The following is a 26,745-nucleotide window of genomic DNA, read 5'->3' as shown; positions in this document are numbered from 1 at the left end:
TAAATGTGGTTATTTAGATATATTTTGGTTTATGCAAAGAATAGGTATATGAACCAGAAATTCTCAAAATAAGGCATTTAAATTGGTATTTTTGTCCACGTTTATATTAGAGTGCAGTAAAAGAAAAAAAAGAAAAAAAAACAGAGATTGTTCTTATCTCAGGTCTGCGGAGATTTGCAGCGTCTGACTTTCGCTGTCTCTATTCTCGCGACAAGACGCGAAGTTTCCGGTGTTGTGTATGTTCCTGGAAACATGGCGGCCAGCTTCCGCGGCCGTCCTATCCGGAGTCTTCGGATGCGGGGTGAGCATGAAAAACTCGATTCATTGAAAGCTGTAACAGCGACATATTGTGAAAAGACAAGTCCCCGTGCAGGTAATGGCCCCGGAGGAGTGTCTGACTGTATGCGCTGTATGTGTTTTTGTCAGGTCGGAATGACAGCGGGGAGGAGAACGTCCCGCTGGATCTGAGCAGAGGTAAGCAAAGGCTTCATCGCATCACCATGAAAGCGATTATTGTTCAAAATGGATGAGGGCACTTTCTGCAAACACAACCCTGCTAACGCTAGGCTCAATATTGTACGTGCAATTGTGTTTTTGGTCGCACCACTCATTTTCTTTCTGTTTCGCATAAACCCGTTGCTAACGAATAATAATAACAAGCGGCAACCGCGAGCTAACTAAAACGAGCTGAGTTAGCTTCAGCTAGCTGCCACAGCTAACCAGCCATGACGCCGCGCTGTTGTTTTGATCGGTGTGACTGGACACCGCAGCCTGTTATTTGGCCGGACAGCTGCTGGTATTGTCTTCGTGCATTAGTCGTGACTGTCTGCATTGAAAATCGGGCGTCTTTCTGGCTCCTCGCTGAACACTGGTGCATGGGAAGGTCCTTCTGATGGCTTCTGAGCCAGGTCAGATTCACGTCTGCAGCGAAAACACAACATACCTGTTTGTTTACACAGAGCAGCTGCTCCGGACACCCACATTCCTGAAGATTTTATGATTGCAGTCGTGTCGTCAGGGAACTGAGGTGTTGTAGTCAATGAGCTGCTCATTGATGGCGAATTTCTAAATGAATATTTGTTCTTGCTTGGCTGCAGTAAGTTGACACATTCCTAGAATTGTGGAAACACATATTTGAGCTTTCATAATAAAACCCATTTGTTTGCCAATTTATTTTAATGGTAAAATTAGTCCAACCCTCTTATGTTGCGTTTGGTGCGTTTTATTTGCAAAAATGTATTTTGTCTTTAGTATTCATCTCAATTGAACACATGCATCATATTAACATATTAAAAGACTTCCTTAAATTATGTAATTAAAAAACCCCACTTTCTTTAGTTATTTACTTTCCTTACTTATTCGCATTTTGTGCTGGAGACGCACCAGTCATTGCCTGAGATCGAAAACTGACCAATTTCCCCAGATCAGCTCTGGTGATCTTCATCTGCAGGCCAGATGTAAAAAAAAACAACAACAAAAACAACTAATTCCTCCTTATTTATGAAATGCATCAAACATAAGAACAGTCACAATTTTTAATCTATAAAAACACCAACTAACAGCTTGCTGTTATACATCTGTTTGGTTTAATAGCAATCCAGCTAAGGTTAGAGAAAAATGCATAAATGAATATAATATTTGTTTAATTTTCACTTAGATTAAAAACCATTCTTTCTTCTGAATACTATCATTGTTGTTATTTCTTATTTATGCAAAATGAGAGCAGTTGGTTGCACTTTTGCCTCGTAGTAAGACGATCCTGGGTTCGAATCCTGGTTCTCTCCGGGTGTGCCGGCTTCTTCCCGCAGTGTAAAACATGACTGTTGAGTTAATTGAATACTCCAAATTGCCGTTGGGTGTGTGTGCGGGCATGGTTGTTTGTCCTGTGTGTCTCTGTTGCCCTGTGATGGACTGGCAACCTGTCCAGGGTGTACGCTGCCTCTCACCCAATAATAACTGCTGTATATAGGCACCAGCCCTCTATGATCCTGTAATGATAAGTAGATATAGAAAATAGCTGCCTGCATTCAAAAGTACACATTTATCAAAGAACCAGCTACAATTTTTTTGTTTGTTCTATGTGTTCTTGTCTTTAGAAAAAACAGAATCAGTCAAAATGAGAATTTACAAATTTTGTCTAAAAACAATGGAGATATCGGCACGAAAACGGCTGATTGCTACGGTAATTAGGAAAAAGAAAATGCCGTGTTTTCAAAGTCTTTAAAGTTTTTTTTTTCTATAGGACATTGTAATAACAATGTAACAATGTTATTACATTGTTTGGTAATAACAATGTTAATATCTGTGTCTCATAAGGTATGCTGGCCAAAATAAAAAAAAATGAAACAGAAAAGTTTAAGAGTTCCTCTGACATCTGTTTATTTATAACATGGGAAATTAAAATACTAAAAATGCGCTGCTATTCTGAAGAACTGGTGACCTTTGAGGACATTTTTATTTATTGCTTTTTTTTCCCCTCAACATTTTGTTGATATTTAGTTCAAACTGGTTAGATTTTGTTTGTAAAATAAAAATAAACATTTTTAGAAAAAAAAAAGCCCACACTAATACACCTTTGAGGAGGTAGGGTCTTAGTGTTTTTGTCTTGAGTGATTTTCTTATTAAACACAATGGCTGCCCATTAATCTTTTGTACCACTAGAGTAGAGCGATTTATGATAGCAGCCAGCTCAACAATCGTGGAAGGAACTGGCAACAAAGCTGTGAACTGTTCCTGTTGTCTTGCCTTTTTACTTTACTTGCATTTCTCAGCCTTTACACTCAATTAGTCCAGCCAGTTGAGCCCACATCCCTCCTACAATGAAGCAATTGCTGTCCATCAGCTGATATTATGACAATATAGTCCACTTTGTTTATTTTATTTTTTTCCCTGTTACTTACACTGGATTTCATTTTTCATTCCCATGCAGAGCCATCTGAAAACTTCCGTGAAATCCTCCAAAATGTGGCCAAATCTCACGGAGTCAGTAACATGCGAAAGCTTGGCCACCTGAACAACTTCATTAAGGTACGGTTTTCTTTTTCTTTTTTTCTTTTTTTATGAGTCACTTCAACATTCTGTTTATTATTAGGTGCCGAATGGGGAATGAAATGTTCTGGTTGAAGCACTATAAACCAAGCTTACTGTTGACAAAAAAAAAAAAAAAATTTGGTGAAAGTTGAGAATACCTGTCTCACTCATTTTTGCGGCTCTTCGTTTATTGCTCAAACGGAGTCAGTCCTATTGGCTTTTAAGTGTTGCCGATTAGTGTGTGAGCAATGAGGTGACGGCAACAGAAGAACACAAATAATAAATCAACATGTCGGACTGATTTCTTCTTTCCAGCCAGAAGCCGAAGAACTCCTAATTGAGTTAGACGTGGTCTCTGTGGTGGGATCATCTGCTATTTTCTCTGGCCAACGTGGCTAATTTGCAGAGGCCTAACAGGACAGCTTTCCTCTTGTTCCTGTTTTGATGTACAAGAGCCTTTAAGACCAATCAGCTTGTCCTTCTCTGTAGCGTCACCGCTGACCTCTCTTTGATCCCCTCCCCTCGGGTGCCTGTCACTGTGATGTGGACAAGTTAATGTAACGGAAGCTCCAGGGATCAATTGTGCAGCTTTGTGACTTTAAAAAAAATATATATATAGAGAGAGAGATTTATTTACATCCGTCTTGGCTATCATTGAATTAAAACATCCTTGTTTTTAAAATCTGTTTTGATGTTGGGAGAATTTTACATTCCATATAACCGTGGCCTCACTCTAATGTTTTGTGCATCTAAATAAATACCAAGAAAAGTTCATTGTTTTGTATTCAGTAATTCAGCAAGTGAATCTCTTCTAAATCCAAACACAATTTTTGACTGTGTTCTCCAACATTGTCAGGCGATGTTAATAAATCTTGCTCTAAAAGCTGTGGTTAACTTACGTTTTCCAGCTAGTGTGAAAGATCAGCTGACTGGGATTGTGCTGCATTCATAATCACCGCTGGTTGTTTAACACAGCATTAATAAACTAAGGTGGTGAGAGGGAGCCACTCTTAAACCAGAGACGACATGAGAATCGTTTCACCTGGGGCAAGGACAGAAAGGACTCTTTTCAAATGAAGTCAAATCTGAATTACGTTGTGAAATCAAGATCCCAGAGTTTGCGGGACAAGTTGAGAAGAACAGCACCAAAGTTGCTTGAGTTCAGGCTTCAAGTTTTCACAGTTGGTTATGATGTCATCTGAGGGTTTTGGTCCACGATGTTTCATCGGTTCCAAAGAAATGTTTACAGCATTTCATGACGTCCCATGCTGCCAAAAGCACCAACACCTGCTTAAATGACCATGCTGTGTCTGATTTGGTTATTTTCTTTACCATTGATTGCCTCCAACTGATTATTGGCAGATTGAATACTGAAGAAAGTGAACTATTTTTTGTTTTTCTGTCTAATAAAAGCAACAAAACTAGTAGCTCACGCTTTTATTAGTCTCAACTGGCTAACTCAGAGCTTGGGCACTGATTCCTGCTTCTGCTCAGATGCTTTCCTCTGTCAGCCCACGGCCTTTCACTGCCTCGCCTCCAAACTGTCAGCTATGAATGGATTGCAAACAATTGTTTGCGCCTCTGCAGTGAGTGAGTGTTGTGGAGCTGGATTTATTGTGCTCAGATCACTGTGGGTGAGTTTGTTTCCGTTTCTGCAGCCTGACTCGCTTGTTTACGACCGACTTTCTGCTGAAGCACTATCACTGTGATTCCTTATAAGGGTCTCTGGACCGCTGGGGTGACCTAATCCCCCATGGAGAGCATCACCTGGCTGTTTATTTTCCCCATCTCCTCCTCCTCTCCTCTCCTACTGCCTGCTTAGGCTCTGATATCAGAGCTAGATTAAACCTAGCTCTAACCCATCTTTCACTGCTATGTCAAACTTAAAGTCTTAAATCTTTTTAGCTAAAATTAAGGCGTTAAATACGTTAATCACCGGTCTGTTTAACGTCATGAATTCGATGTAGGTTTTCTTTCTTGCGGGACTTTTCCATCAGGCAAAATTTTGAGTTGTGCTAAGACGTCTTCACTCGCTGCGTTCTGTGACTCAAGGAGGTTGAGGCTACCGGTAACAAGCTTCTAATAATTACGGTACTTGTTAGCTAGCAAGCAAACAAACAAGCCATTAGCTCCTAGCTAACGGCGATTTGAGAAGCAAAAAGCTGTTGCCAAGAGCCACAGATACAAAGAATTTCACAGTTTTGGTCCCATGGTTTGCTTTTATACATCTCTGTTGTGATACAGATGCTAAATGTTATTCACAATGGTCTTAAAAATATCTTAAAAAGTCTTAAATTTGAGTTGGTGAAACCTGCATAGACCCTGTAGGTGCAGCTTTGGTGGCCAATTAGAGCAAAACTAACAGCATGCTTGCTTAGTGATAGGCTGAGCTGCTCTGATGGAGTGGCAGACACTTTCTTGTTGTGTGGAGATACCGTTGAGAAAGTCAGCAGCTCTAAAATAGCAGCATCTTTTTGCTCTGGGACTTCTCTGCTTTGTCGGCGCGTTGTAGTGTTTGCTGAGCCTGTCTGCTGGTTCCAGTCTCTGCAGGAGTTCCTGTTAATGACCCGCTGTGAGGGAACTGCTAAAAGGTTGAACTTTTGGCTGAAAGCGAAACAACACGGCCAACGCTGGCTTTGTTTTCAAAACAGGCGCAGAGAGCCAGAATGTAACCAGAGGCATTAAGAAAAAAAAAGAAAAGAAAAGAAAAGGAAAAAAAAAACTGGATGAATTATCGAAAAATATTTGCTTTTAATCATCTCCGTTGATGTGTTTCTCACTAACATTCATGAGAGCATGAATGTTACGTGGTACTGATGAGAACCACACGACGAAGGTGAGAAGCTACACTTGTTCCTGGACGTGTGATTGTTACTTTTACTTTCCAATTTACAACCCACAGGCTGAACAGCTTTCCCTCATGAGAGGAATATTGCAAACGCCACTTGACTTAATTCATGTAAACTTTACAGTACGGCTGAAATTGTTCTGTTGGTTCCAGGAGAGCATCAATAAATATCATATCATTTCAAAATATGATTGACTGCAAATATTGAGTGCTGTTGCGCAAATACCTTTGTTCCACTAGGTGCACGTTTTGTGGCGACATAGCATAATTAATAATGGTTAAGTTATATTTTTAGAGGAATATTTGTTCTGACTCTCTGCCTTGTAATATGCACAGCTAAAACGTTTTAAAGGTACTTTTTAATCATCTTTTTTTATTGCTTTAATCAGTCTGTTTTTGTGCACAGCTTGTAATTTCGCAGTGTTGTCTCGTTGATTTTGACTTTATTCTATTGCTAAGAGTCTAAGTTGCTTTTTTGTTTTTGTTATGTTGTTCTGTTTGTTCACTGTTAGCTCTTGGCTGCTGCTGTTTCCTTTCTGCTGCAAACTGCAGCTGGAACACAAACAGTTAAATATTATGGCGTTTGAGCCACAGCGTTGAGTTTATTAAGCCTGATGACCTTTTTCTGTTGTATTATCGCTGCTCAGAAAAACACCATAACTTGTGTGAATTAATCAGACAACTATTAGGGGTTGTTATAAGTTTAATAGGAAATATTCTGAAACACTAGAAAACATCCAAAACATAAAAAACAAACTCCAGAAATATTCAGAAATATTAAATGAACTGGATTAAATTCAGTCCATTTACCATTTATACTGGTGGCCATGAATTAATAACTTCTATCTGGGAGCTTTTCTTGCATTTTCAAGATAGTAAAAAGTTATTTATTGGAATAATTGATTACCTACCCTACACCTAGTCCTGGGCTAATTAGCTAACTTAACAGCTAATTTTAGAAGAGCTAATGGAAATAAGTTTGGTGTAATACATATTTTAAGACATTGAGGAGCATTTGAAAGTTGTCTTCAGATAATCTTTGAAGATTTCTGGAACCATTTTGAAATTTGAAGTTTGCTCGTTTCGCAGTTTAATCTTTCGTCTTTTTGTTCTGTCTTCCAGCTGCTTTGCAACATCGGACATCAGGAGGAGAACTTCGGGTTTACATATGAGGAAATCATCGTTTGGTGCGTACCGTCTGGAAATCCTGCTCTTTTCACCAACCTGTGCGCTCTATAAACCTTTAGGAGCCGCGTTGTTGTTGTTGAGCTGCCTGAGTCGGTGGCTTATCAACTGTGCCGCTCATTCACAATAATTTTATGACTCGCTACATGAAAAGAAGCGGGTCTTGTTTTATATGGCATTTGGTGATTGATTTATTTTTCTGTAGAGTAATTTATCTTGCACCTCTAACCACGAGACATATTTATTGTTTGTTATTTTTAAACTTTAGTCTGCGACTAGCTCTCCTAAATGAGGCCAAGGAAGTGCGTGCAGCAGGTTTGCGGGCGCTCCGCTATCTTATTAGAGACACCAACGTGCTGCAGAAGGTCCTCAGACTGCAGGTGGATTATTTGATTTCCAGGTGAGATTCTGCTTTGACCAGATGGAAAATGCCTGTTTTGATGACTTCATGTTTGATATTTTTATTTATTTATTTTTTTTACTTATGGCTTATGTTAGTTCTTTTTATGAAAAGGCCTACGTTTTTATGAATTGTGCAGTGCAACATTTTGGTCAACATACTTGTCTGGCTCTGATTTTACAATGATCGTCTCTTGATTTTTTTTACAGATGCATTGACATCCAGCAAAGCAACGAGGGGGAGAGGACTCAGGCGTTACGGCTTGTCCGAAAGGTGAGCCGTGTGTCTGTAGATGTAAATATCCGTCCCTTGAAAGCGTTTCTGTTGTCGTGTCAGTGGAGGAGTTTACCCCGACTGCACAGGCTTATTCCAGCACAAAGCCATCAGAACAATCCTTTGGGACAGCAGCAGTGTCAGTGCAGAGGGTTTGTCTGCCACCCAGGTTATTTATAGCTCTTTCTCTAGTTTACAGTAAACCTTCTACACACAGCGCTGTCGTTTTGAGCAGGGGCTGCTGCTGCACAGGCAGCAACATGGCCTCTGTTCTCTTCTTGTTGTCAGGGTTTGTTTTTTTTGTTTTTTTAAAGAATTTGAATCAGGTTAAAATAGATTTAATTAGGAATCTTGTTCTATTAGTAGACACACAGTTCTCCATAATGATAAGCAAAAAAATTTATTATTTTTTGACTACAAATAGGACTGAACTAATAGATTTGCAGACGTTTCTACACTTGCGAAACTTTCACGCACGTTCGGCTTTACCGGATTTTAGTTGAGGCTCTCTTAATGTCTCGCTGTTGTTTACGCTTTCTCATGGTACATAGTATTTTTCTGTTACGCTTTTTTTTTTGGGTTGTTTAGAGCTTTAACAAGCAAAACTTTACAAATAATTTCCTCCTACTTAATGGAGATGATGAAATGAAAATATGGGGCGATGTTGATATCCAATATTATCATTGCTATAATGGGCAAAAAACAATATTTACCTTTATTTGTATTATACAGTGGCATTTAATAAATTAGAGTATTTGCTCTGATGAGCCCTGTTTGTCTGATGAAAAGTACTTTTTGAAAATAACAACCTTTAAGAAAGTTTTAAGAATTATCTTCATAAAACTTGTATTTCTGCCTTGCAAATGCTTCTTTTTTTTTACTGGTTCGATTTAATATTCTAATATTAAATGTTATTTCTTCATTAGGTGTAAGTGGAAAACCATCATTAGCAGAAATAAAAGCTGAGCAACACCAGTTTTTGTGTAGTTAACCCATGTAAATGTGTTTTGCTTGAGGTATTGACTTACTGGTCTGCTTTGGGGTTATCAAGAGGTGCTCAACCCTTTTCTGTTTTTTTTCTCCCTCTGCAGATAATCACAGTCAACGCGATGCTGTTCCCCACCTCTGTCGCAAATTCTCTAATTGCTGTCGGTACAGACGGACTGCAGGAGAGGGACCGCATGGTTCGCGCTGCCGTCGCCATCATCTGTGAGCTAGGTGAGGACTTGACATCTAGGTGGAACATCACAACACAGATCTAAAGTGTCATTAACACCACGAGGGGATTGTTAATGACCCATTAGCAAGAAACACTCAAGTGACAAACAAAGATGGAGGATTCATGCTGATCTTGTCTCCATACATAGTGTAGAGGACATTAATAGTAGTTCTTTGCTGGAGAACGGCAGCAAGACCTGTCATCTTGGGGTCACCGAGTCTCCATAACAACCATTTGATGACATCTAGACACCTTCACAAACATGTCGAGTTTGCTAAAAATACTACTGGCACGTCAACTAGAACTGTGTAGTTTCATCAGATGAGACTAAGATTGAGCTTTTCTGCTACAAAGAGAACAGGTGGAACTTCTACTAAACGAAGGATGCTTTTTTTTTTTGTTGTTTTTAGAAATGTTTGAAAGAATAACGTGAACACTCCTATCACATATTTGCTTTTATCCTAACTCAGTTAGCGATGTCCTTCTCTTAGTTAGTCTGTCCCAGAGGAACCGCCAAAGACATTTTTAAACTCTTTTTTTTTAAATCTAAACTTCTTCAATTCCCTGTCTCAGATACTTTTGAAGAGTCAATAAAGACCTTATTTATCACTTACATGGTTTATCTAAAATTACAGTGATTGGTTTGTTGACTTCATAACTGCAAGGTGCAGAAAATGTGGACTTGATTCTGCTTTGGTAACAGAATATGTTAAATCCCACTTCAGTTCAAGTCTTTAGCAACCATCAACTGTGATGAAATGTGAAATCCACTCCGTAATTTAAACTTTTAAAAACTCTCCCGGTATAACTGTGCCGTTTTGTTCCCGTTTCTAGCCCTGAAGAACCCAGAGGTGGTGGCCAAACGCGGAGGCCTAAGCACAATCCTCAAGAGCGTCATCGACTGTCAGCTCAGTCGGATCAACGAAGCCCTGATCACCACGGTCCTCCACTTGCTCAACCACCCGTGCACCCGCCAGTACGTGCGCGTCGACGTGGAGCTCGAGGTGCGTGTGTTTACACGGACGTGAACCCAGCGAGATCTTGTGTGTAAATTAAACCGAGCGCTTCCATCGGAAATCATCGGCTTTAGGTTGCCCCCATGTCTTTGAGTTTACAGTAATTAGTTACAACCTTTCCTCTTAAATCTCATTGCCTGTAAATATCTTAGTCATGACAGAGACGCACCGATCACAGTGCATAAGTCACGTAAGACAGGCAGCAGCTTGATTGCTAAAAATAATTGCGAAGAATGTTTTTTTTTTGTTGTTGTTGTAGTTCATCCGTATTTTTGTACTTTGCTCTCTCTCTGCAGCAAATCCTTGCACCTTTCACTGATTTCCACTATCGACACAACGCCGACACAGCTGAAGGACAGCTCAAGTGAGTGTGTGTGTGGGGGGTGGAATATGAGGAGCTGAAGTGTTACAACAGAAACAAAAGGATCAATTGTGTCATTCAATCATTGGTGACAACATACAATATAGAAGCTGAGGGTAACGATGCACTGTGTCTTTGTAACATGGTGGCTGTTGATATGGATGTTTGACCCTATGCTGCCTTGCCAGAGCGGGGCGGCGGGTTGATCTATTTATTTCCGACTGATAGTTTGATTATTTGAGAAACGTAGTTTAGGTTTTTCTGCTTTGTGGTGGCAATCAAGATGCAGTTTTTGTATGAAAAGCATCTGGTTTTGAATGTGCGTCTTTTTCAGGGAAGACAGAGAATCCAGGTTCTTGTCGAGCAGGATGGCGATAGTCGCTGCATTTCGTTCTTGGTCTGGTAAGAGAGTCATTTGTGTTGATGATTATTTCAGGAAAGAAAAAAAAAGCCTGGTTTGCTGAGGGGATCATGATCTAAAAATCTTTCTTTTTTTTTTTGTCAGGAATTATCAACTTGTGCAAAGCTGGAAATTCTGGAATCCAGTCTTTAATTGGCTTACTTTGCATACCAAATATGGAGGTTAGGGTGAGTACTGAAACACTTTCATTTATGAATAATTAAGAAGGAACTGATTTAAAAACATAATGTTTTTCAAAATCATGTAGTGTAAGTCTGACATTTTGGCTCACAAAAAAAACGCTGTGCAACAACAGTTTGCAGCTTATAAAACATGGTGGTGGTGGCAGCATCATTCTTGGTGGGGCACTTTTCCTATAGCAGGGTCAGGGAAGCAGGATGGAGATTCCACTGCTGCAGCACAACAACCATAAACTTAGAACCAGAGCTGCAACAAAGTGGTTATAAATACTAAACCAGTGAGTTTAATTCCATTTGAAAATCTGAAGCAAGAAAATTGCTGTTCAAATCCAGTAAGTGATTATGAGCTGTTGAGGCTTGCAGCTGTAATTTATGTGAACAATGAAGCTCTGCAAACTGTTTATGGCTGAAAACAAATGCAGTTCAAGGGGAGTGAATACCTGTAAAGGGCTCTGTAACTCACTCCACTGATTGACTTGAATGGGTCTAATTCAAACAAATAACGTAGCTGTGCTGTTAGTCACAAACTGATCAGTTCATTGAAAACAACTCTGTTTCTTTCGAAGGAGCCTGTAGAGCATGGAGGACGAGTTTTATTCTGAAGTTTTGAGTTGAGTTTTATGCTGTAGTTAGCTCTTCTTGTCATGTGTTTTGAGACTGCGTGACAATCTGTGCAGAAAGGCTTGTTGGAGGTGTTATATGAGATATTCAGGCTTCCTGTGCCCATCATTACTGAAGACTTCACGGAGGCTCTCCAGAGTGTTGGTGAGGATGAATCCTTTTCCACCGTCAAAGTTCGTTTATGCGTTTCCTCTGACTTTATTCTATTATAAGGAAAGATCGACACTATAAAAATAGTAAATTTGCAGGTTAGTTTCTTTCCAACAGTAGGACTAACTCTGCTTTTATGTTACGCCAAAGACGTGTTTTGTTTTCCGTGAACACGGCCGTAGTGTGGACTAATCTGTGCTGCTGCGTGCTGCAGATCCTGCCAGGTTCCAGGACACCTGGAGACTCTCTGATGGGTTTGTGGCTGCGGAGGCTAAAGTTATCCTACCCCATCGGGCCCGCTCCAGGCAAGAGAACAGAAATAGAACTGGGTTAATGTTCTGTCTCTGGTTTACTTGAGCCATTAACTTTTTTTTTTCCTGTTTGCTTCCTTAGGGCTGACCTGATGGACAACTACCTGGCATTTGTCCTCTCTGCCTTCATAACAAGTGGACTGTTAGAGGTGAGGTGATTTTGTTTTTAATTGTTTTTTGTTTTTATCTATATAACATTTGAAATAATTGTCACCTAATTTAGTAATGGGGTAATTGTTAATTGGATTATACCGACTCAGAATTTGTTTTCTCCCTAGAACTTTTCAAGTGGTATAGTTTTGGCTTCACCTGGTTCAAATTTTGTAAAATAAATAAATAAATAAATGTATAAAATCTCCCAATAAGCACTTTTTGCATTAAATTATTAATGTGTTAATCAAATAAGCAATCACCAGATCAGTGCCACGCTTTATAAGTCAAGCAGAAGGAGCTGAGCTTTTCTGCTGGACTTCATTCATCATTTGCTACAAATATTAGATTTTTTTTATCTGCAGGTGCTTCATTTGCTACAAATCATCAAGCGTACACTAAAGGAATTATGCTATTGCATTTTTTTAATCTTATTTAAAAACCAAAATTATGTTTATTTGCATTTTTTTCTATGTATTTTTAAAATATTTCCTTTCAGTATTTATACTATTCTAATGAAAGGCTTACACTCTAAAAATAGTAAATTTGCAGGTTAGTTTCTTTCCAATCATAAGGAGCCCTGCTTCTATATTACGCCTCAGATGTGTTTTGTCGTCCTTTTCTATGTTATATAAAAACCAAATTTGTGTTTATTTGCAGGTTTGTAATGTATGTCTGATGTTGTATTAATCAATACCATATTCGGTTACAAAATAATCATTAGCTGCTGCTCTATATTTAAGTTATTACGTCATTTCTTCTCTTTTTTTTCGCTACTTTAGGGTCTGGTGGAAGTTGTGACCAGCAGTGATGACCAGCTTGCTACCAGAGCTACCATACTCCTGGGAGAGCTTTTACACATGGTAAAATACATACAGAGTTCATGCTGAGCCAAGACATTTTGTTCTTTTCAACAGAAAGAGATTCCCTGGTATTACACACCACTGTTCTCCTAATAGTTTGTATCCCTTCTGCCTGGTTTCTCCTGCTTTAGGCGAACACAATTCTTCCTCATTCCCATAGCCACCACCTGCACTGCCTTCCTACCCTCATCAACATGGCCGCCTCATTTGACATCCCACAAGAGAAACGACTGTGAGTACAATCTGTTTCTCCTCTTAAGGGAATGATTATTACTGCAAACATCAGGAATTGGGGCCGGGGATATTTTGACACTAAACATTAAATTTACATCTTGACCCATTTTTTTGGTACCGGTGAGCAAAATGGAACTTGATGAGACTGATGTATACATTAAAATAAACAAAAAAAATCAATGAAAACATCATTAATGTTTGTTGGTTCACAAGTTGGCACAAACCAAGCATAGCAAACAATGAGGCATCAGAATATGGACCAATATTATCACCGTTACAAGATTTTCTAATGTTGCTCAGCGCTAGACCTTCATTAACCCTGGGTCTGATTTATACATTTTTTCCCAACAAATGTTCGATTCTGGTGTTAAAATTATGTTTTAAACATTTAATCTTTGGGATGTCTGAATTTACAGTCTGAAATGGAGAAAGCTACTTATACTTCTATTGTAAATGTGACCATTTTTTCTCCCTAAATTTTAATGAAACAGAACAAATTAGCCTCATAAAAATGATTGAGGTGATTACAATACTCAAACATTAACAATCAAAGTAATGAAATGTTTCTAAATTTGGTGATGTGCTTCTATTGAAATTATGTTTTAGATCATAATGTAGAAAATCGACTGATATTCATAGTGCTTGTTCGGCTCTAAACACCCAGACGCATCTCTTTTGCTTGCTTTTGTGTTTCTCCAGCCGCGCAAGTGCAGCCGTGAACAATCTGAAGCGTTTCCACGAGAAGAAGAAGAAAGGTTTGAAGCCCTACAGTCTTTACCTGGACCACATCATTCGCAAATCTGTGTCGTCCCACAGCCGCAGAGACTCCCACTCGCGTGTCCAGAGGGACATCTACGTCATAAAGGTGAAGACACGCCACGTTTTCATGTGCTGGGTTTCGTTACCCTGACTGTTTGTTGTAATTTCGGGCAGCTTTGATTAGAGCCCACTCTAAAATCACCGTGTCTTTTTAACTTAAGTAACCGCCTGTTGCTTTTCAGGACACTGAAGAAACACTGCTGATGAACCTGAGAGACAGCCACATCCTGAACCACAAGCAGAACTTGGAGTGGAACTGGCTGCTCATTGCCACCATCCTGAAGGTCAGGCCTGCTCCCATGCAGCTGCACATACTTAAACGTTTTCTGCTTCCTCCTTTTCTAAATAATGCTGTATTCCCCTTCAGTGGCCAAATGTGAACCTCAGGAACAACAAAGATGAACAGATGCACAGGTAAGATTAACTTTGTCGCGTTAAAACGGGTTTACATGCTTCTGTGGCATTTGGGTTTAAATCCTCTGCATTTGTTTCTATGCCGTGCAGGTTTGTTCGGAGGCTGCTGTACTTTTATAAACCCACTAGTAAATTATACGCCGGACTGGCTTTGGATCACGTTAAGGCCAGGCAACTCACTGTGGTTGGGTGTCAGTTTGTTGAGTTCCTCATGGACTCAGATGAGGTAAGACAAACAACAAAGCAAAAGCAAAGCAAAAATGTTTTTCAGTTCCAACCTTCTCCCTAAATTTGCGTCTCGTTCTTTTGCCGCCAGGACGGTCAGGGCTACCTGGAGGACCTGGTGAGGGACATGGTCTCGTGGCTCTGCTCGTGTTCGGGACTGAAGCCGGAGCGCAGTCTGCAGAGCAACGGCCTCCTCACCACACTCAGTCAGCACTACTTCCTCTTCCTGGGGACACTTTCTGCACACCCACAGGGAGTCAAAATGTTAGAGAAATGTGGCCTGTTCCAGTGGTGAGTGAGCAGAGAGCCTCAAAATGTTTGTCCTCTTGATGAAACGAGCTGGTTGAGTCTCAGCTTTTCACCTGCCGCTGTTGTTGCGATGTCTGCAGCCTGCTGAATTTGTGCTCCGTAAAGAACCAAGATGCTGTGCTGAAGCTTGCCGTGACAACGCTGGATTACAGCAGGGACGGCCTGGCCAGGGTCATCCTCTCCAAGGTCCTCACCGCCTCCACTGACGTAAGGATACACAGGAGCAGAGATACAAGGCGGGGAATTGTCATGCATACAAGAATCACATACTATAATACAGCTTTAATGGAAAGCATTTGAATGCAAAAAAAAAAATGCTCAAAATCTGACTTACATGTTCAGGGCATCTGCATATGCCCTGAACATGTAAGTCAGGGTATATGCCCTGACTTACATGCAGGGAAATTCATTTATCTAAATTTAAAGCCTTAAAATGTCTTAAATTAATTTCGACAAATGTAGATTGGCTTTAAATATGTTAATTACAGGTATTAAATTTTGTCGTGTGTATTCTATGAAGTTTATTTTTCTCGTCCGACTTTTATGTCAGGCGAAAGTTTGAGTCGCCATCGGACATCTTCACTTCGTTCTGTGACTCCAGGCGGTTCAGGCTGCCTCGCTGCTCATAAACCCACGCTAGGTTTTTTTTTTTTGCCTCTGTCATTATTAAATGTAAATTATCAGCAATTTGCTGGACAATGTTAGTCTTTGCTACTGTCTCACCTCCCAATGCGATACTTTATGGATTCTGCACTAGAAAGCTTGGCACTGCTATATGAAATCTCATTTTCTTTTGTACATTTCTGTTGTAGTACATGGCTTAGATTTAATTCATAGTGGTCTTAAAAAAAATCTTAAATTTGAGTTGGTGAAACCCTGATACATTATTTATTATTTGTTGCTCTTGTTCCAAATCGAACCTACTGGACTGAACTTGCTGAGAAGTAACGGATCGGTGCGTCTTTTCTTCACCAACAGACATGCAGGTTGTACGCTACCAAACACCTGCGCGTGCTGCTGCGCGCCGGCGTGGAGTTCTTCAGCAGCTGGGGCATGGAGCTTCTGGTCACCCAGCTTCATGATCACAACAAGGTCGTTTCCATGGAAGCACTGGACATACTGGATGAGGCCTGTGAGGACAAGGTAGCCAAATAAAACAATGCTGTGCTCTGCTAAAGCAATTGATTATATTTATCAATTAAAAATATATTGATGCTAAATAAAAATGCACAATTATACGTACCCTACTTACATTTAGACATGAGTGTCGTTGCTGCAGTCAGTTATTGTATTTAAAGATTAAATATGTTCTACATTGTGTATCTTCTGTTAGCATACTGCTGCATAACTTTAAAAATGCAAATACATAAAGTAGTTTTTCTTTTCAGTAGGGTATGTTTGGGCTTATATGTTTGGTATTCCATAAGAAACATAGGAATAAAATATCCTGCCGTGTTTACATGGCACATGTAAACACGAGTCTTCTATATTTACCGGCAGTAGAACAAGGACAAGAACTAATTATCAGCTTCTTGAAGGAACGTCTGATTCCTCAGTGGAGTGTTTCAGTATTTCAGTCTCTACCTGAAGAAATTAAATGGTAAATAATACAGAGGAGAGGAAGAACTAGATAAAACTATAGAAAATGGGATTCAGAATAGAACTGATTGTAGTCAGACTTGGAATATGTATAAAACAAGTTATGATTTTTTTAAACCTCCTACAATTAATCTACAAAAAGTCAGTTTGTATCTGCTGAACTTATACAATTTGTGGATATTTAAAATATACATATAATGCAGCAACTATTAACCTTCCTTGTCCTGTTAAGAATTTCTTTCAGATGGAAATGAGAATCTTTAACAAATATAGATTCCTAAAAGAACACATTCATTTTCAGTTTCATAACAACTTAAAATCTAGTAAATATTTTTTAAATAAGTTGATTATGACATGCAGTGTAAGCTGAGAGAACAGATGTGTGTCGGAAGGTGTTTTAATCTGGACTTATGTGTTGTGGACGTAGTTGTATTTTTTTCTGCAGATTTTCAATGCAGCTGATTATCGGTGAAAGATAGTCACTGATAAACCGCTGCCTATGACAGCCTGATAAAATTACCAATTTAATAGCTGTGAAGCATTAATATACAGACATCCATTATTTCCTTCTTTCATTTATAACAAACCATCCAGAAGAGACTGCTCTGATGGGATAATTAAAGGAAACGTAGTCCTCTGTCAGCTTCTTACTACTTCACAAAGAAGAATTAGTCAAAATGTCTTTGTATCATTTTTAGTTTCCTTGTAAAACAAATATATTCCTGAAAGAATGGCCTTATTTTACAGTATCAACGTCTGCAGTGAGTTTCATTTCCACTATTAGAGAAAAGGTGTGTCTCTTAAAGTGTCACGTATTCTAGCAGCTCGTAGTACACGACCAACTCAGTGTTTGTCACCATGGAAACACTTTCAGAATGAGCTGTTGTTACTTTCTAAAGCAGAAAGAAAAAAAATATATAGTAAAGGTGCCAAAATAGGCTTAGCACTGTGCTAAAGGTTATTGTGTTAAACCTGAACTCTTTTTTTTGTTTGTTTTTCTTCCAGGCCAACATTCATGCTCTGATCCAGCTGAAACCAGCTGTGTCCCATCTGGGAGACAAAGGCCTCCTACTGCTCCTCAGGTGAGTTTTTTATTTATATATATGTATATATGTATATATATATATATAAACACCACCATACAGTGTCTAATCTGATTGTCCTTGTAGCTGCCTAGCTGCTTCATGTATACCATCTGGAATGAACTGTGCTTTGTCCTTGTTTCATTGTTTAGGTTCCTGTCGATTCCTAAAGGTTTTTCCTACCTTAATGAGAGAGGTTACGTCAGCAAACAGTTGGATAAATGGCAGAAGGTATTTCTGAGATATCAACAGATTGCAAAAAAGTGTCCTTATATAGGTGACAGACTAACTCAGGTTGGCGTTTGACTCTTTTATCCCGTCTTGTTTGCAGGAGTACAACCTTAAATATGTGGATCTGATAGAGGAGCAGCTGAACGAAGCACTAACAACTTACCGCAAACCCGTGGATGGAGATAACTACGTCAGACGCAGCAACCAAAGGTGAGAATCGCTGATACCGAGACCGGCATCAGAAGTGAGACTTATTTCAAGTCTAACCTAATTGGTTTGTGTCTCCAGGTTACAAAGACCAAATGTTTATCTCCCTGTGCACTTGTATGGTCAGCTGGTCCATGATAAGACCGGCTGTCATCTACTGGAAGCTCAGGTAAAAGCTTAGGTTATTTTAGTTCTGGTTTTCGTAATGCTTTGACCTCCCAGCACCAGCTTTTCTCTTTTTCTTTTGGGACTATAATAGCAAGTTTGAACTATGTTTTGCTAGCCATTATAAATGGTCTTTAGCATAATTTTCGCTAATGTTAGCACTTAGAATGATTAGCATTACTAACCTTTACAGGTGCGCCAATAAATGGGCACAGATTTCTTTGATTTTGGAAGTTTGTCAGTCGGCCGATACTTAAGAGAAACCAGTAACCAGTCTTATCTTCCTCCGCAAAGGTCTGAAAATCATCCAGTGTCGGGTCTCGTCTGCACGTGTTAACAACAGTCACTCCACTGTTGCCAGCTTAGCAACTTTGACGTTTTTTTTTTTTTAGATCAAAAAAACAATTGTGGTCAGTGAAAACTCTAATGGGCAGGTGAGGCTTTTTAAAGGTTGTTTATTCTTCTAACTATAAGCCTCAGTTTCTGTGTGCATTTCCTAGCATTCGTCTTTTCAAAAGGATTTTCAAAAGGCTGCATAAGAGGAAAACAGTCGGTACAAAATTGACATCCTGGGTTAAGACAGCTCCTAAAAAAGAAAACTTCAAAAGTACAAAGTAACTCGAGGAGTAAAATGGCCAGCTCATCTTCAGGATTGAATTATTAACAGATACTAAACTCTAATAAACAGGACCTTCTTCTTTGGAAAACAATTTCCTTTTAAATAGCTTCTTATATATTTTCTTCACAATCTCTAACTTCTACACCTCAGTCACTAGAAAATGCCATTATTGAGTCTTCCTCAGTCAGTGTCAGCACACACACAGAAGAGTGTCAGCTTAACCAGGACACTCTTGGGTGTGGCGTATTCACTGATCAACAAAAACACGATAGGATCTGTGACGTTCCACTCTACGTTTCCCTGTACATCTCTAGTTATTTCCGAGTTTTCCCATGTTTTTCCCTTTGTCTGCAGAACGTTGTTCCAGACCTCAGCTACACGGTTCGCTCCCCGATGCTGGACACCTGGGAGGGCGTCAAACAGCTGAAGGCTGCGCTCTGGGCTCTGGTCAGTAAAGTCTCTGATTTAAGTCTTTTCACTCAAGACTCCGCTGCCTTGTTGACGATCATGTTTGTCTTCTGTTCCAGGGCAACATCGGCTCTTCGAACTGGGGTCTGAATCTCCTGCAGGAGGAGAACGTCATTCCTGACATCCTGGCGTTGGCTCAGCACTGTGAGGTGCTGTCAGTGCGCGGGTAAGCTCAGCTTCATAGGATTTCACCTAAAAACCAAAAAGGAAGAAGAGAACGAAGCTCAGGAAGTGGAAACACCATTGAGTGACGCACACACTCTTCGTTCCATCTCCAGGACCTGCATTTACGTGCTGGGCGTCATTTCCAAGACCAAGCAGGGATGCGAGGTTCTCAAGCAGTACGGTTGGGACGCGGTCAGGCATAGTCGCCGGACGCTGTGGCCTGTCACGCCCGACGAGGTGGACACCCAGCTCACGTCGGAGCTCTCCTCCGTGCCGAGCACGCTCAGTCTGAACTCGGAGTCCACCAGCTCCCGCCACAACAGCGAGAGCGAGTCTCAACCAAGTACGTTACACCGCTGTGTTTACTTTGTCGTCATCAATTAGTGTTTTGTTATTTGGCCAAACGTTTCAGATCATCATCCTGTTGAAAAACCCATTAATGAGCCGTCTTGCTTTCCAGTGAGAAGATAAACAGGCCAACAGCATCACAGATCCTTCACCATGCTTAAGAGTGGCTTTGTTTCACACTGTTGGCTTTTAAGATGTTCATCTGAACATATTAGTTGCTTCAGATATATTTGTTTGAAGAGATTTTTAGGGGAACCTGTGAGTGTATTGTTTAAAAGCAGCTACAAGGCGATTGAGGCTACTCCTAACTAGCTGCTAACATACCCTTTGACAACTGGATCACTTCTGTTGCCAACAATGCTACATGCATTCTATGCAAAAAGGCACAACACTATGAAATGTGCAATTTTCTTTTGTCTTACATTTCATTCATCACAAATAGGTCTTAAAAGTCTTGAGGTGGTTAAAACCTGCCAAAAGCCTTGTTCTTGTGGTTGGAGTTTTCTTCAATCTGCTACAAGGTTTTTTTATGCACCTCATCTAGTTAATGTTCTTGACACTGTATGACAGCTGTGGTTACCTTCCTCCTCTCCACCCTGTATTGTATTTTTTTTATCCCCTGTCTTCTCTCCGTTTCTAGACATGTACATCCTGGACGATGACAAGTGTGACGGTTTGGACTCGTCCGACGACCCCTCTTTCTACCCGCACTCCAAAGCCGTCAAAGATCGCAGCCCGTTCACAATCCTCGGTTCCACGCGCTTCGTTCGTCCGCGCTTCCTCAACTCTCTGTCCCTCCCCAGCAAGAAGCTCCGCTCCACTAGTGATCCAAAGAGTTTCTCCGGCTCTCGCACCCCGACCGATCTCAAGACGGAAAGCCCGCGGCGGAACAGGACGGTGACGGAGCCTTCGGTCTACAGCCCCAACCAGGGAGACGTCTTCACCTCAGTATTCAACAGCAGGGGAATGCCAAAGAGTCCAACGGTGAGCCTGGAGACCTCCTTCGTCGGGACCAGGGGCGGGTCCGAGGAGCAGCTGGTGGACGGCAGGCTGGTCCGGGGCGGGGGCTCGGGTCTCGGGCTCAGTGGACTCGCCGGACACGGGGTGGCGGAGCACCACAGGGAGCAGAGCAGCCGCGAGCGTCTGGGCGGGGACGGCGGCTCCTCTGGTGGAGGAGGCGGGGGCACTCAGTTTAAAAGCCGCAGCCAGAGCTTTAACACGGATACGACGACCAGCGGCATCAGCTCCATGAGCTCCAGCCCCTCCCGCGAGACCGTGGGAAACCCCGAGCACCCCGAGGTAGAGCCGGACTCCTCCGACTGCGTGAGCCTCAACACCGTCGTGTCGGCCAAGACTGTGAAAACGCTCTCCTCCCTCAGCCCCCAGCCGCAGACCAACCACTTGTCCGCCTCCAAGTCCTCCAACGTTTCACTGGTACCCCTGGGCTCCTCGCACACGCTCCCCCGCCGAGCCCAGTCCCTCAAGTCCCCCTCCGTCACCACCATCAAGAGCCTGGCCGACTGCAGCTTCATCTACACCAGCCCCAGGGACGCGCTGGGCTACGCCACACTGAAGCGGCTGCAGCAGCAGAGGATACACCCGTCGCTGTCGCACAGCGAAGCCCTGGCTTCACCCGCCAAAGACGTGCTGTTCACCGACACCATCACCATGAAGACCGGCAGCCTGGACTCCAGGCTGACTCCTCGCAGGTGGGTCACCAGGAACCGCAGGGCGGCAGGCCGCAGTCGGCCACTTCTGCTCGTCTGTCCTGTTTTTTGCTTTTGTTCAGATCTGACAACTGTTTGTTCACTGGATTTTAAATCAGCATGACTTAACGCTGCAGAAACACAGAATCTTAGCAAGGATGTTGGGTCCAGTTTCTAGTGCAAATATATTTGCAGACTTGGAAATGAGACAAAACTCATTAGTAACTTTACGGCAAGACATAGGAGCTTGTTTTTAGTATTTTTCATTTAAAGTACTAGTTCCACTGGCAGATAATGTTTCTGCATAAGTGGAAGTAGCACTTTCTGATCAATATTAAGAAATTATTTACTTAAAACAAGATCATATATGTTGCTGAAAAGTTACTACTAAGTTAGTTTTGTGTACCAAGACTTTAGCACTAGAAACTAGATCAATAGTTCTCGGTCAGATTCTGTGCTTCTGCTGTGCAGCAGCTGTCGTCCTAGTCAAGGTTCGCTTACCGTCGCCCTCGGCAATGACGAATGAGCGTAAGCGTGTCTGTGCACCTTTTGCTGTGTCCGTCAGGCTGTCAGACAGGAGGCGTACCTGTCCGGAACCGAGCGTCCCGAGCCCGTACCGCAGGCTGTCCAGAACACTTGTGCCGCGGTGGGTGGACCCGCCCAGTGTCCTCCTCAGTAGAGATGAAACCTTGTAGCTCTGATTGTTTCTGTTTGTAGTGGATTAGCGACAGCTCCAGTAGTTAGATCGTAGTGCGAGCAAATGAAATGTACAAGAGCTGGTCAGAGATTTACATCGATTTAGCATTTTTTTTATTTTTTTCTCCGGGTGCAATGATTACACACCGTAGAAATGTGGTGAAGCTTTTTTTCTGGGTATATATGCACGTTCTGGTACATATCCAGATGTTTGAACACTCATTCAGTAACCAAGTTGAAACTGTCTTCATGTTTATTTGAGGTTAAGAAGAAGAATTTGCTGATAGCCGTTCATCGTAGATCTGGACGATATGGCTTAAAAATAAAATCTCTGATTTTTTTTTTTTTTCATAACAGATCCAATTTCCAATGTGAATATTATTTTTTTTCATCATTTTCTATGTCTAAAAAAGAAATTACAAATGACAGGAAATGTTTTCGTATAGTGACTTTTATTTCAATCGTTCCTTCTGTGAGATATGTGAAGGAGTATCAGGGCCAGGCTTCGAGAAGTTTTGGTTAATTATGAGAACGCAGGCATAATATTAGCAGAATAAAGTTGCTATTTAACAAGAAGAACGTCTTAAAAATAAGGGAAAACACTTCTTGAGTTTTCAAGATTTCACGTGACTCAATTAATTGACACAGGGAAAATGCCTTGTAAAAAAAAACCTCGTATTTTAATCAGCATTGAAGAACTATTTACTAAAACTAGCTCCCATACTTACTTTTAGGTTAATTTATTCTTATTTCAACAGTGTGCTAATATATTTGGACTAGAAACTAGACAAGAAACACTTAGTGAGATTTTGTGTTTTACTAGTTTTGAAGTTTACTGCACTTGTTTATTAGTTTGTATAATCTCAATGAAACACTGACGCTCCAGCATCTTCTAGTTTATGAACAGGCTTGACCCTCAGTAGATCCCGGTTTATTCTTCTACAGCGTAATCGGTTTACTTTAATTTCTGGGGAACAGATTGAGTTACGTGGACAAAATTAGACGTTGAAGCAGAACAATAATCCCACCTGAGAAACTTAAGCATGGGAAAGATAATCCAGGTTAGCATTAATATTGTAAAATAGCCCTGTAAGATATTTATGTGCTATAATTAAAAGCCATCTCAAAATCTACCAATCACAGAAGCCCATTCCTGCTGGTATTGAAATATTACTTTCCCACACAAATCGATTGAACTCCTACATCTTTTAACCTCCATGTTTCTGATTGCTCAGTGTAAACCTGATGAATACTCGCCTACATCTAGTTTGACAAGCCCCTCCTCCCTCCCTCCCCTCTTCTGTGTGGTTTTCTCCTCACTCTCTCCCCCGTGTTCCCTCTCTTGTCCCAGCCTCTCCCCCCGGATCCTCTCACGCACCTCTCCTCTCGCCCTCCCTAGGTTCCTGAAGGCTCTGAGCTTCGCCTCGCTGGACAAAGAGGAGCTGCTCAGCCCCATCAACCAAAGCACCCTGCAACGCTGCTCCTCGGTGCGCTCCATGGTCTCCAGCGCCACCTTCGGCTGCAACGACGACTACATCGGCCTGGCGCTGCCCATGAACATCAACGACATGTTCCACATCCGAGACTCCACCTACTTCCAGCAGAGGATCAGCCCGCCCTCGGAGGAGCGGAAGCGCTTCCTGTTCGGCGACGGAGACGGTAACGCCCACTTCACGCCGGGTGACGCGCTAAAAAAAAACCGTGAGAAGGTGGATGGGTTTGTCAGGTGAACTTTTGGTTTTGTGGCGACCTCCGCAGGGGAGCGGCCCGCTCTGCCGTTACTGAAGCAGCAGTTCAGCATCTCGGAGCTGATCGCGTCGCGAGGCGAGACTCAGAACCACCTGGTGGATTCGGAGGAGACGGGTCTGCAGGATCACTCTGAGGAGAACTGTCTGTACTGCGTGGGGGCCAGCGTCCTCGGCTACCCCACCCAGCCGCAGATCAACAGCACTCACTCTCGGACAGGTGGGGGCAGCGGAGGGGTCCGGACACGCCAGTCTTGCAGCTTTTCAGCTTTTTCAGTCGGAGCAGAGTGTCAGAAATGATCTTTGTGTTTCATTTTTACCCCCCAGATTATGTCGACTTCCCCTCCTGGGGCGGTCAGGGGGGCCATCGTCTGGAGGTGATGCCTCAGTCGAAGTTCTCTGGTGTGTCGGGTTGCAGCGATGCTGCTGTGTCACAGGGGTCCATCTGCAGCACGCCCACACCTGGGGACATCGTCATCGGTAAGAACTGAGGAAGGGTCAAGGGAACCAAACCACAGTTTGCCTCAAGCGCTGTGGTTTAGCATGATGGTGCCATCACCGTGTTTCTGTGTTTACAGGATGATTAGCTGCTTTTAATTTTCTGTCATTTTAGCATTTTGAATATATGCGGGGCACGTGTCTCAAACTCCAGTTGTCCAGCTGTCCTGTAATTTTCACCTGAAATGGCTAAATTAGGAGCTACTAGGCACGAATTATATTTTTAAGAGTCTCCAAAGTGTGAAAATTTGTCTTGAAAATGCTTGAAAAGTGTTTCATTTTGATAATAGGTTCTGGTAGTACCAAAAAATATATATTTTGGTTTTTTTTTTCAGGAAAATGTACTATAAGTTATGGTAACTTTTCTTCTTTTTTTTTTTACACTGTATTTCCAAAAAATACATTTGAATATAACAATCTCTTATAGTTATATATATATATATATATATATAAAACTGAATAAAAATTACATAAATGTGGATATATAAAAAAAAATCATAAACAAGCAATTTTAGTCGTGTAGAAATAAGTTATTAAGTAAAAACACAGGAAATCCCCAGATGGTGCCGACATGTTAGAAGGGCAAAAAAAAAAAAAAAATCAAAATTATTTTGTGTTTCATCCTCATTTCTCTGAAACTATAGCAGCTTCTGTGATACTAACTCTTCTGATGGAGTCTTCCAAGTGTTAGCTTTGTTTTAGCACCAGGAATATTGAAAGAGTTGGTAACTGCTGATTCAAACCCCATTAAATTTGGCTGTGTTGTTTCAAACACTTGAAAAAACTCCACAGGGCTTAACAAGTGCACGTCCTCCGCAGGCGGGAAGGCGATATCCGACGACGGCCCCGCCTCCCGAGTCCTTCTGAGGAAGGAGATTCTCCGCCTCATCATCAACCTCAGCTCCTCCGTCGGAACCAAAGGCCACGAAACGGGACTGTTGACGTGAGTCGGCTCTTTCGCGCCAGCCGGGCACAGAGAACCCAACGCTGGTCTGAAACGTTAAGAGGTGTCGCCTCAATTTCTCGTCTTTCCCCAGGATAAAGGAGAAGTTCCCTTACGCGTTCGACGACATTTGCCTGTACTCCGAGGTTTCCCACCTCTTGTCCCACAGTATGTTTCGTCTGACTTCGAGGCGCTTCATACAGGAACTCTTCCAGGACGTGCAATTTATGCCAGTAAGGGAACAAAACTCTGTCCTGATTTCTTTGATTCATCAAACTCTGCGTCTTGTTTAACCACTGCGTCTCCATCTCTCAGATGTACGAGGAAGCTGAAGCAATCCTGACAAAGCTACCAAAACCCATGGAAGAGGACGTTAACCCGCCCGCGGAGTCCTGATCGTCCTCCCGTCCGCCCTGTGTCTAGTGCGCCGCTGCAGTCCGGACTCCTCAGCGCTGTGGAAAGCAAAGCAGGTCTGAGGCTCTACGGACAGAGGGACGTTGGGCTGGTTTCTGTTGCTTGAAACAGAGGAGCGTCGCTCTGCTTCCCCCCGCCTCCCCATGAGCCGGAAACAAACAAACAAACAAAAAAAAAAGACTTAAACGACCGAACACATATTTAATGCTGTTTCAGAAAAGAAAATTAACAGCAAATTAGCCAAAAAACTGTTTTCCACAACACAGAAATATTCACTGTCAGATCATCATAAAAACTAAAGGACAATGATGGTGTATTAAATAATAAAAAAAATGGGTAAGTAGTCCTTAAAAATCAAATCATGTTATAATTTCTGCAGATTTAGGTGGTTTCCCTTAATGAAGCGAGTAAGGCGCATCGTCACGTCTGCCTGGAGATTCCTCGGACCTTGCCTTCTTTTCTTCAAACAGAAACACTACAACGGATCCTGCTGCTTCGAACTGGGGCCGTCCCGGTCCAAACCTCCCCCACCTCCACCTCCACATCCCTCCTCCTCTTGCCTCACCACTTCGTAGAACCTTAAGCCTCCTGTCAGCAGAGACAGCCCGCTAACCTTCTATTTCAATTTTTCTATAGCAAGAAAAATTGCTATATTTCTTGTGTCACAGACAATCAAACGTCACTAGTGTTGTATTTTCTAAAGCATTATATCTGCCACCTTTACTCGGCGAATAAGGAGAATAGCATGTGATTTGATGCTAGTTTATTCCATACTTTACTTGCTTAGGGCCTTTGCTGTTTTCTTTTCCTCCGCTTTTTTGCATCTTTGGC

General features: G+C 41.7%; 1 protein-coding gene across 5 annotated transcripts; it reads left to right on the top strand.

Moving 5' to 3' along the window:
• Window positions 1-209: 209 nt before the first annotated feature.
• Window positions 210-26,238, top strand: LOC103146667 (rapamycin-insensitive companion of mTOR). Of its 5 annotated transcripts, none has more exons than XM_016678076.1 (38): window positions 210-301; window positions 427-474; window positions 2,930-3,027; window positions 7,001-7,065; window positions 7,332-7,463; window positions 7,673-7,736; window positions 8,828-8,954; window positions 9,790-9,959; window positions 10,268-10,335; window positions 10,667-10,734; window positions 10,838-10,920; window positions 11,610-11,697; window positions 11,918-12,008; window positions 12,097-12,163; window positions 12,947-13,027; window positions 13,159-13,259; window positions 13,961-14,126; window positions 14,263-14,364; window positions 14,448-14,494; window positions 14,585-14,720; window positions 14,811-15,010; window positions 15,109-15,235; window positions 16,007-16,171; window positions 17,633-17,709; window positions 17,862-17,940; window positions 18,041-18,150; window positions 18,229-18,316; window positions 19,286-19,378; window positions 19,459-19,565; window positions 19,678-19,907; window positions 20,553-21,621; window positions 22,184-22,264; window positions 23,714-23,973; window positions 24,073-24,279; window positions 24,387-24,539; window positions 25,377-25,500; window positions 25,595-25,733; window positions 25,816-26,238. In XM_016678076.1, exons 1-38 carry the CDS (start codon window positions 253-255, stop codon window positions 25,894-25,896), a joined length of 5,241 nt encoding a protein of 1,746 aa, XP_016533562.1. In that variant the 5' UTR covers window positions 210-252; the 3' UTR covers window positions 25,897-26,238. The 5 variants fall into 5 exon arrangements, with proteins under 5 accessions (XP_016533562.1, XP_016533560.1, XP_007564736.1 ...); XM_016678074.1 differs by having other exon boundaries at window positions 25,350-25,500; XM_007564674.2 differs by lacking the exon at window positions 22,184-22,264.
• The last annotated feature ends 507 nt before the right edge of the window (window positions 26,239-26,745 follow it).

Source organism: Poecilia formosa, unplaced genomic scaffold (assembly GCF_000485575.1).
Source record: "Poecilia formosa unplaced genomic scaffold, Poecilia_formosa-5.1.2 Scaffold5, whole genome shotgun sequence".
In the NCBI taxonomy this organism is placed as follows: domain Eukaryota; kingdom Metazoa; phylum Chordata; class Actinopteri; order Cyprinodontiformes; family Poeciliidae; genus Poecilia; species Poecilia formosa.
Note: the sequence above shows the minus strand (reverse complement) of the source record. Positions and strands in the feature narration are given on the sequence as shown.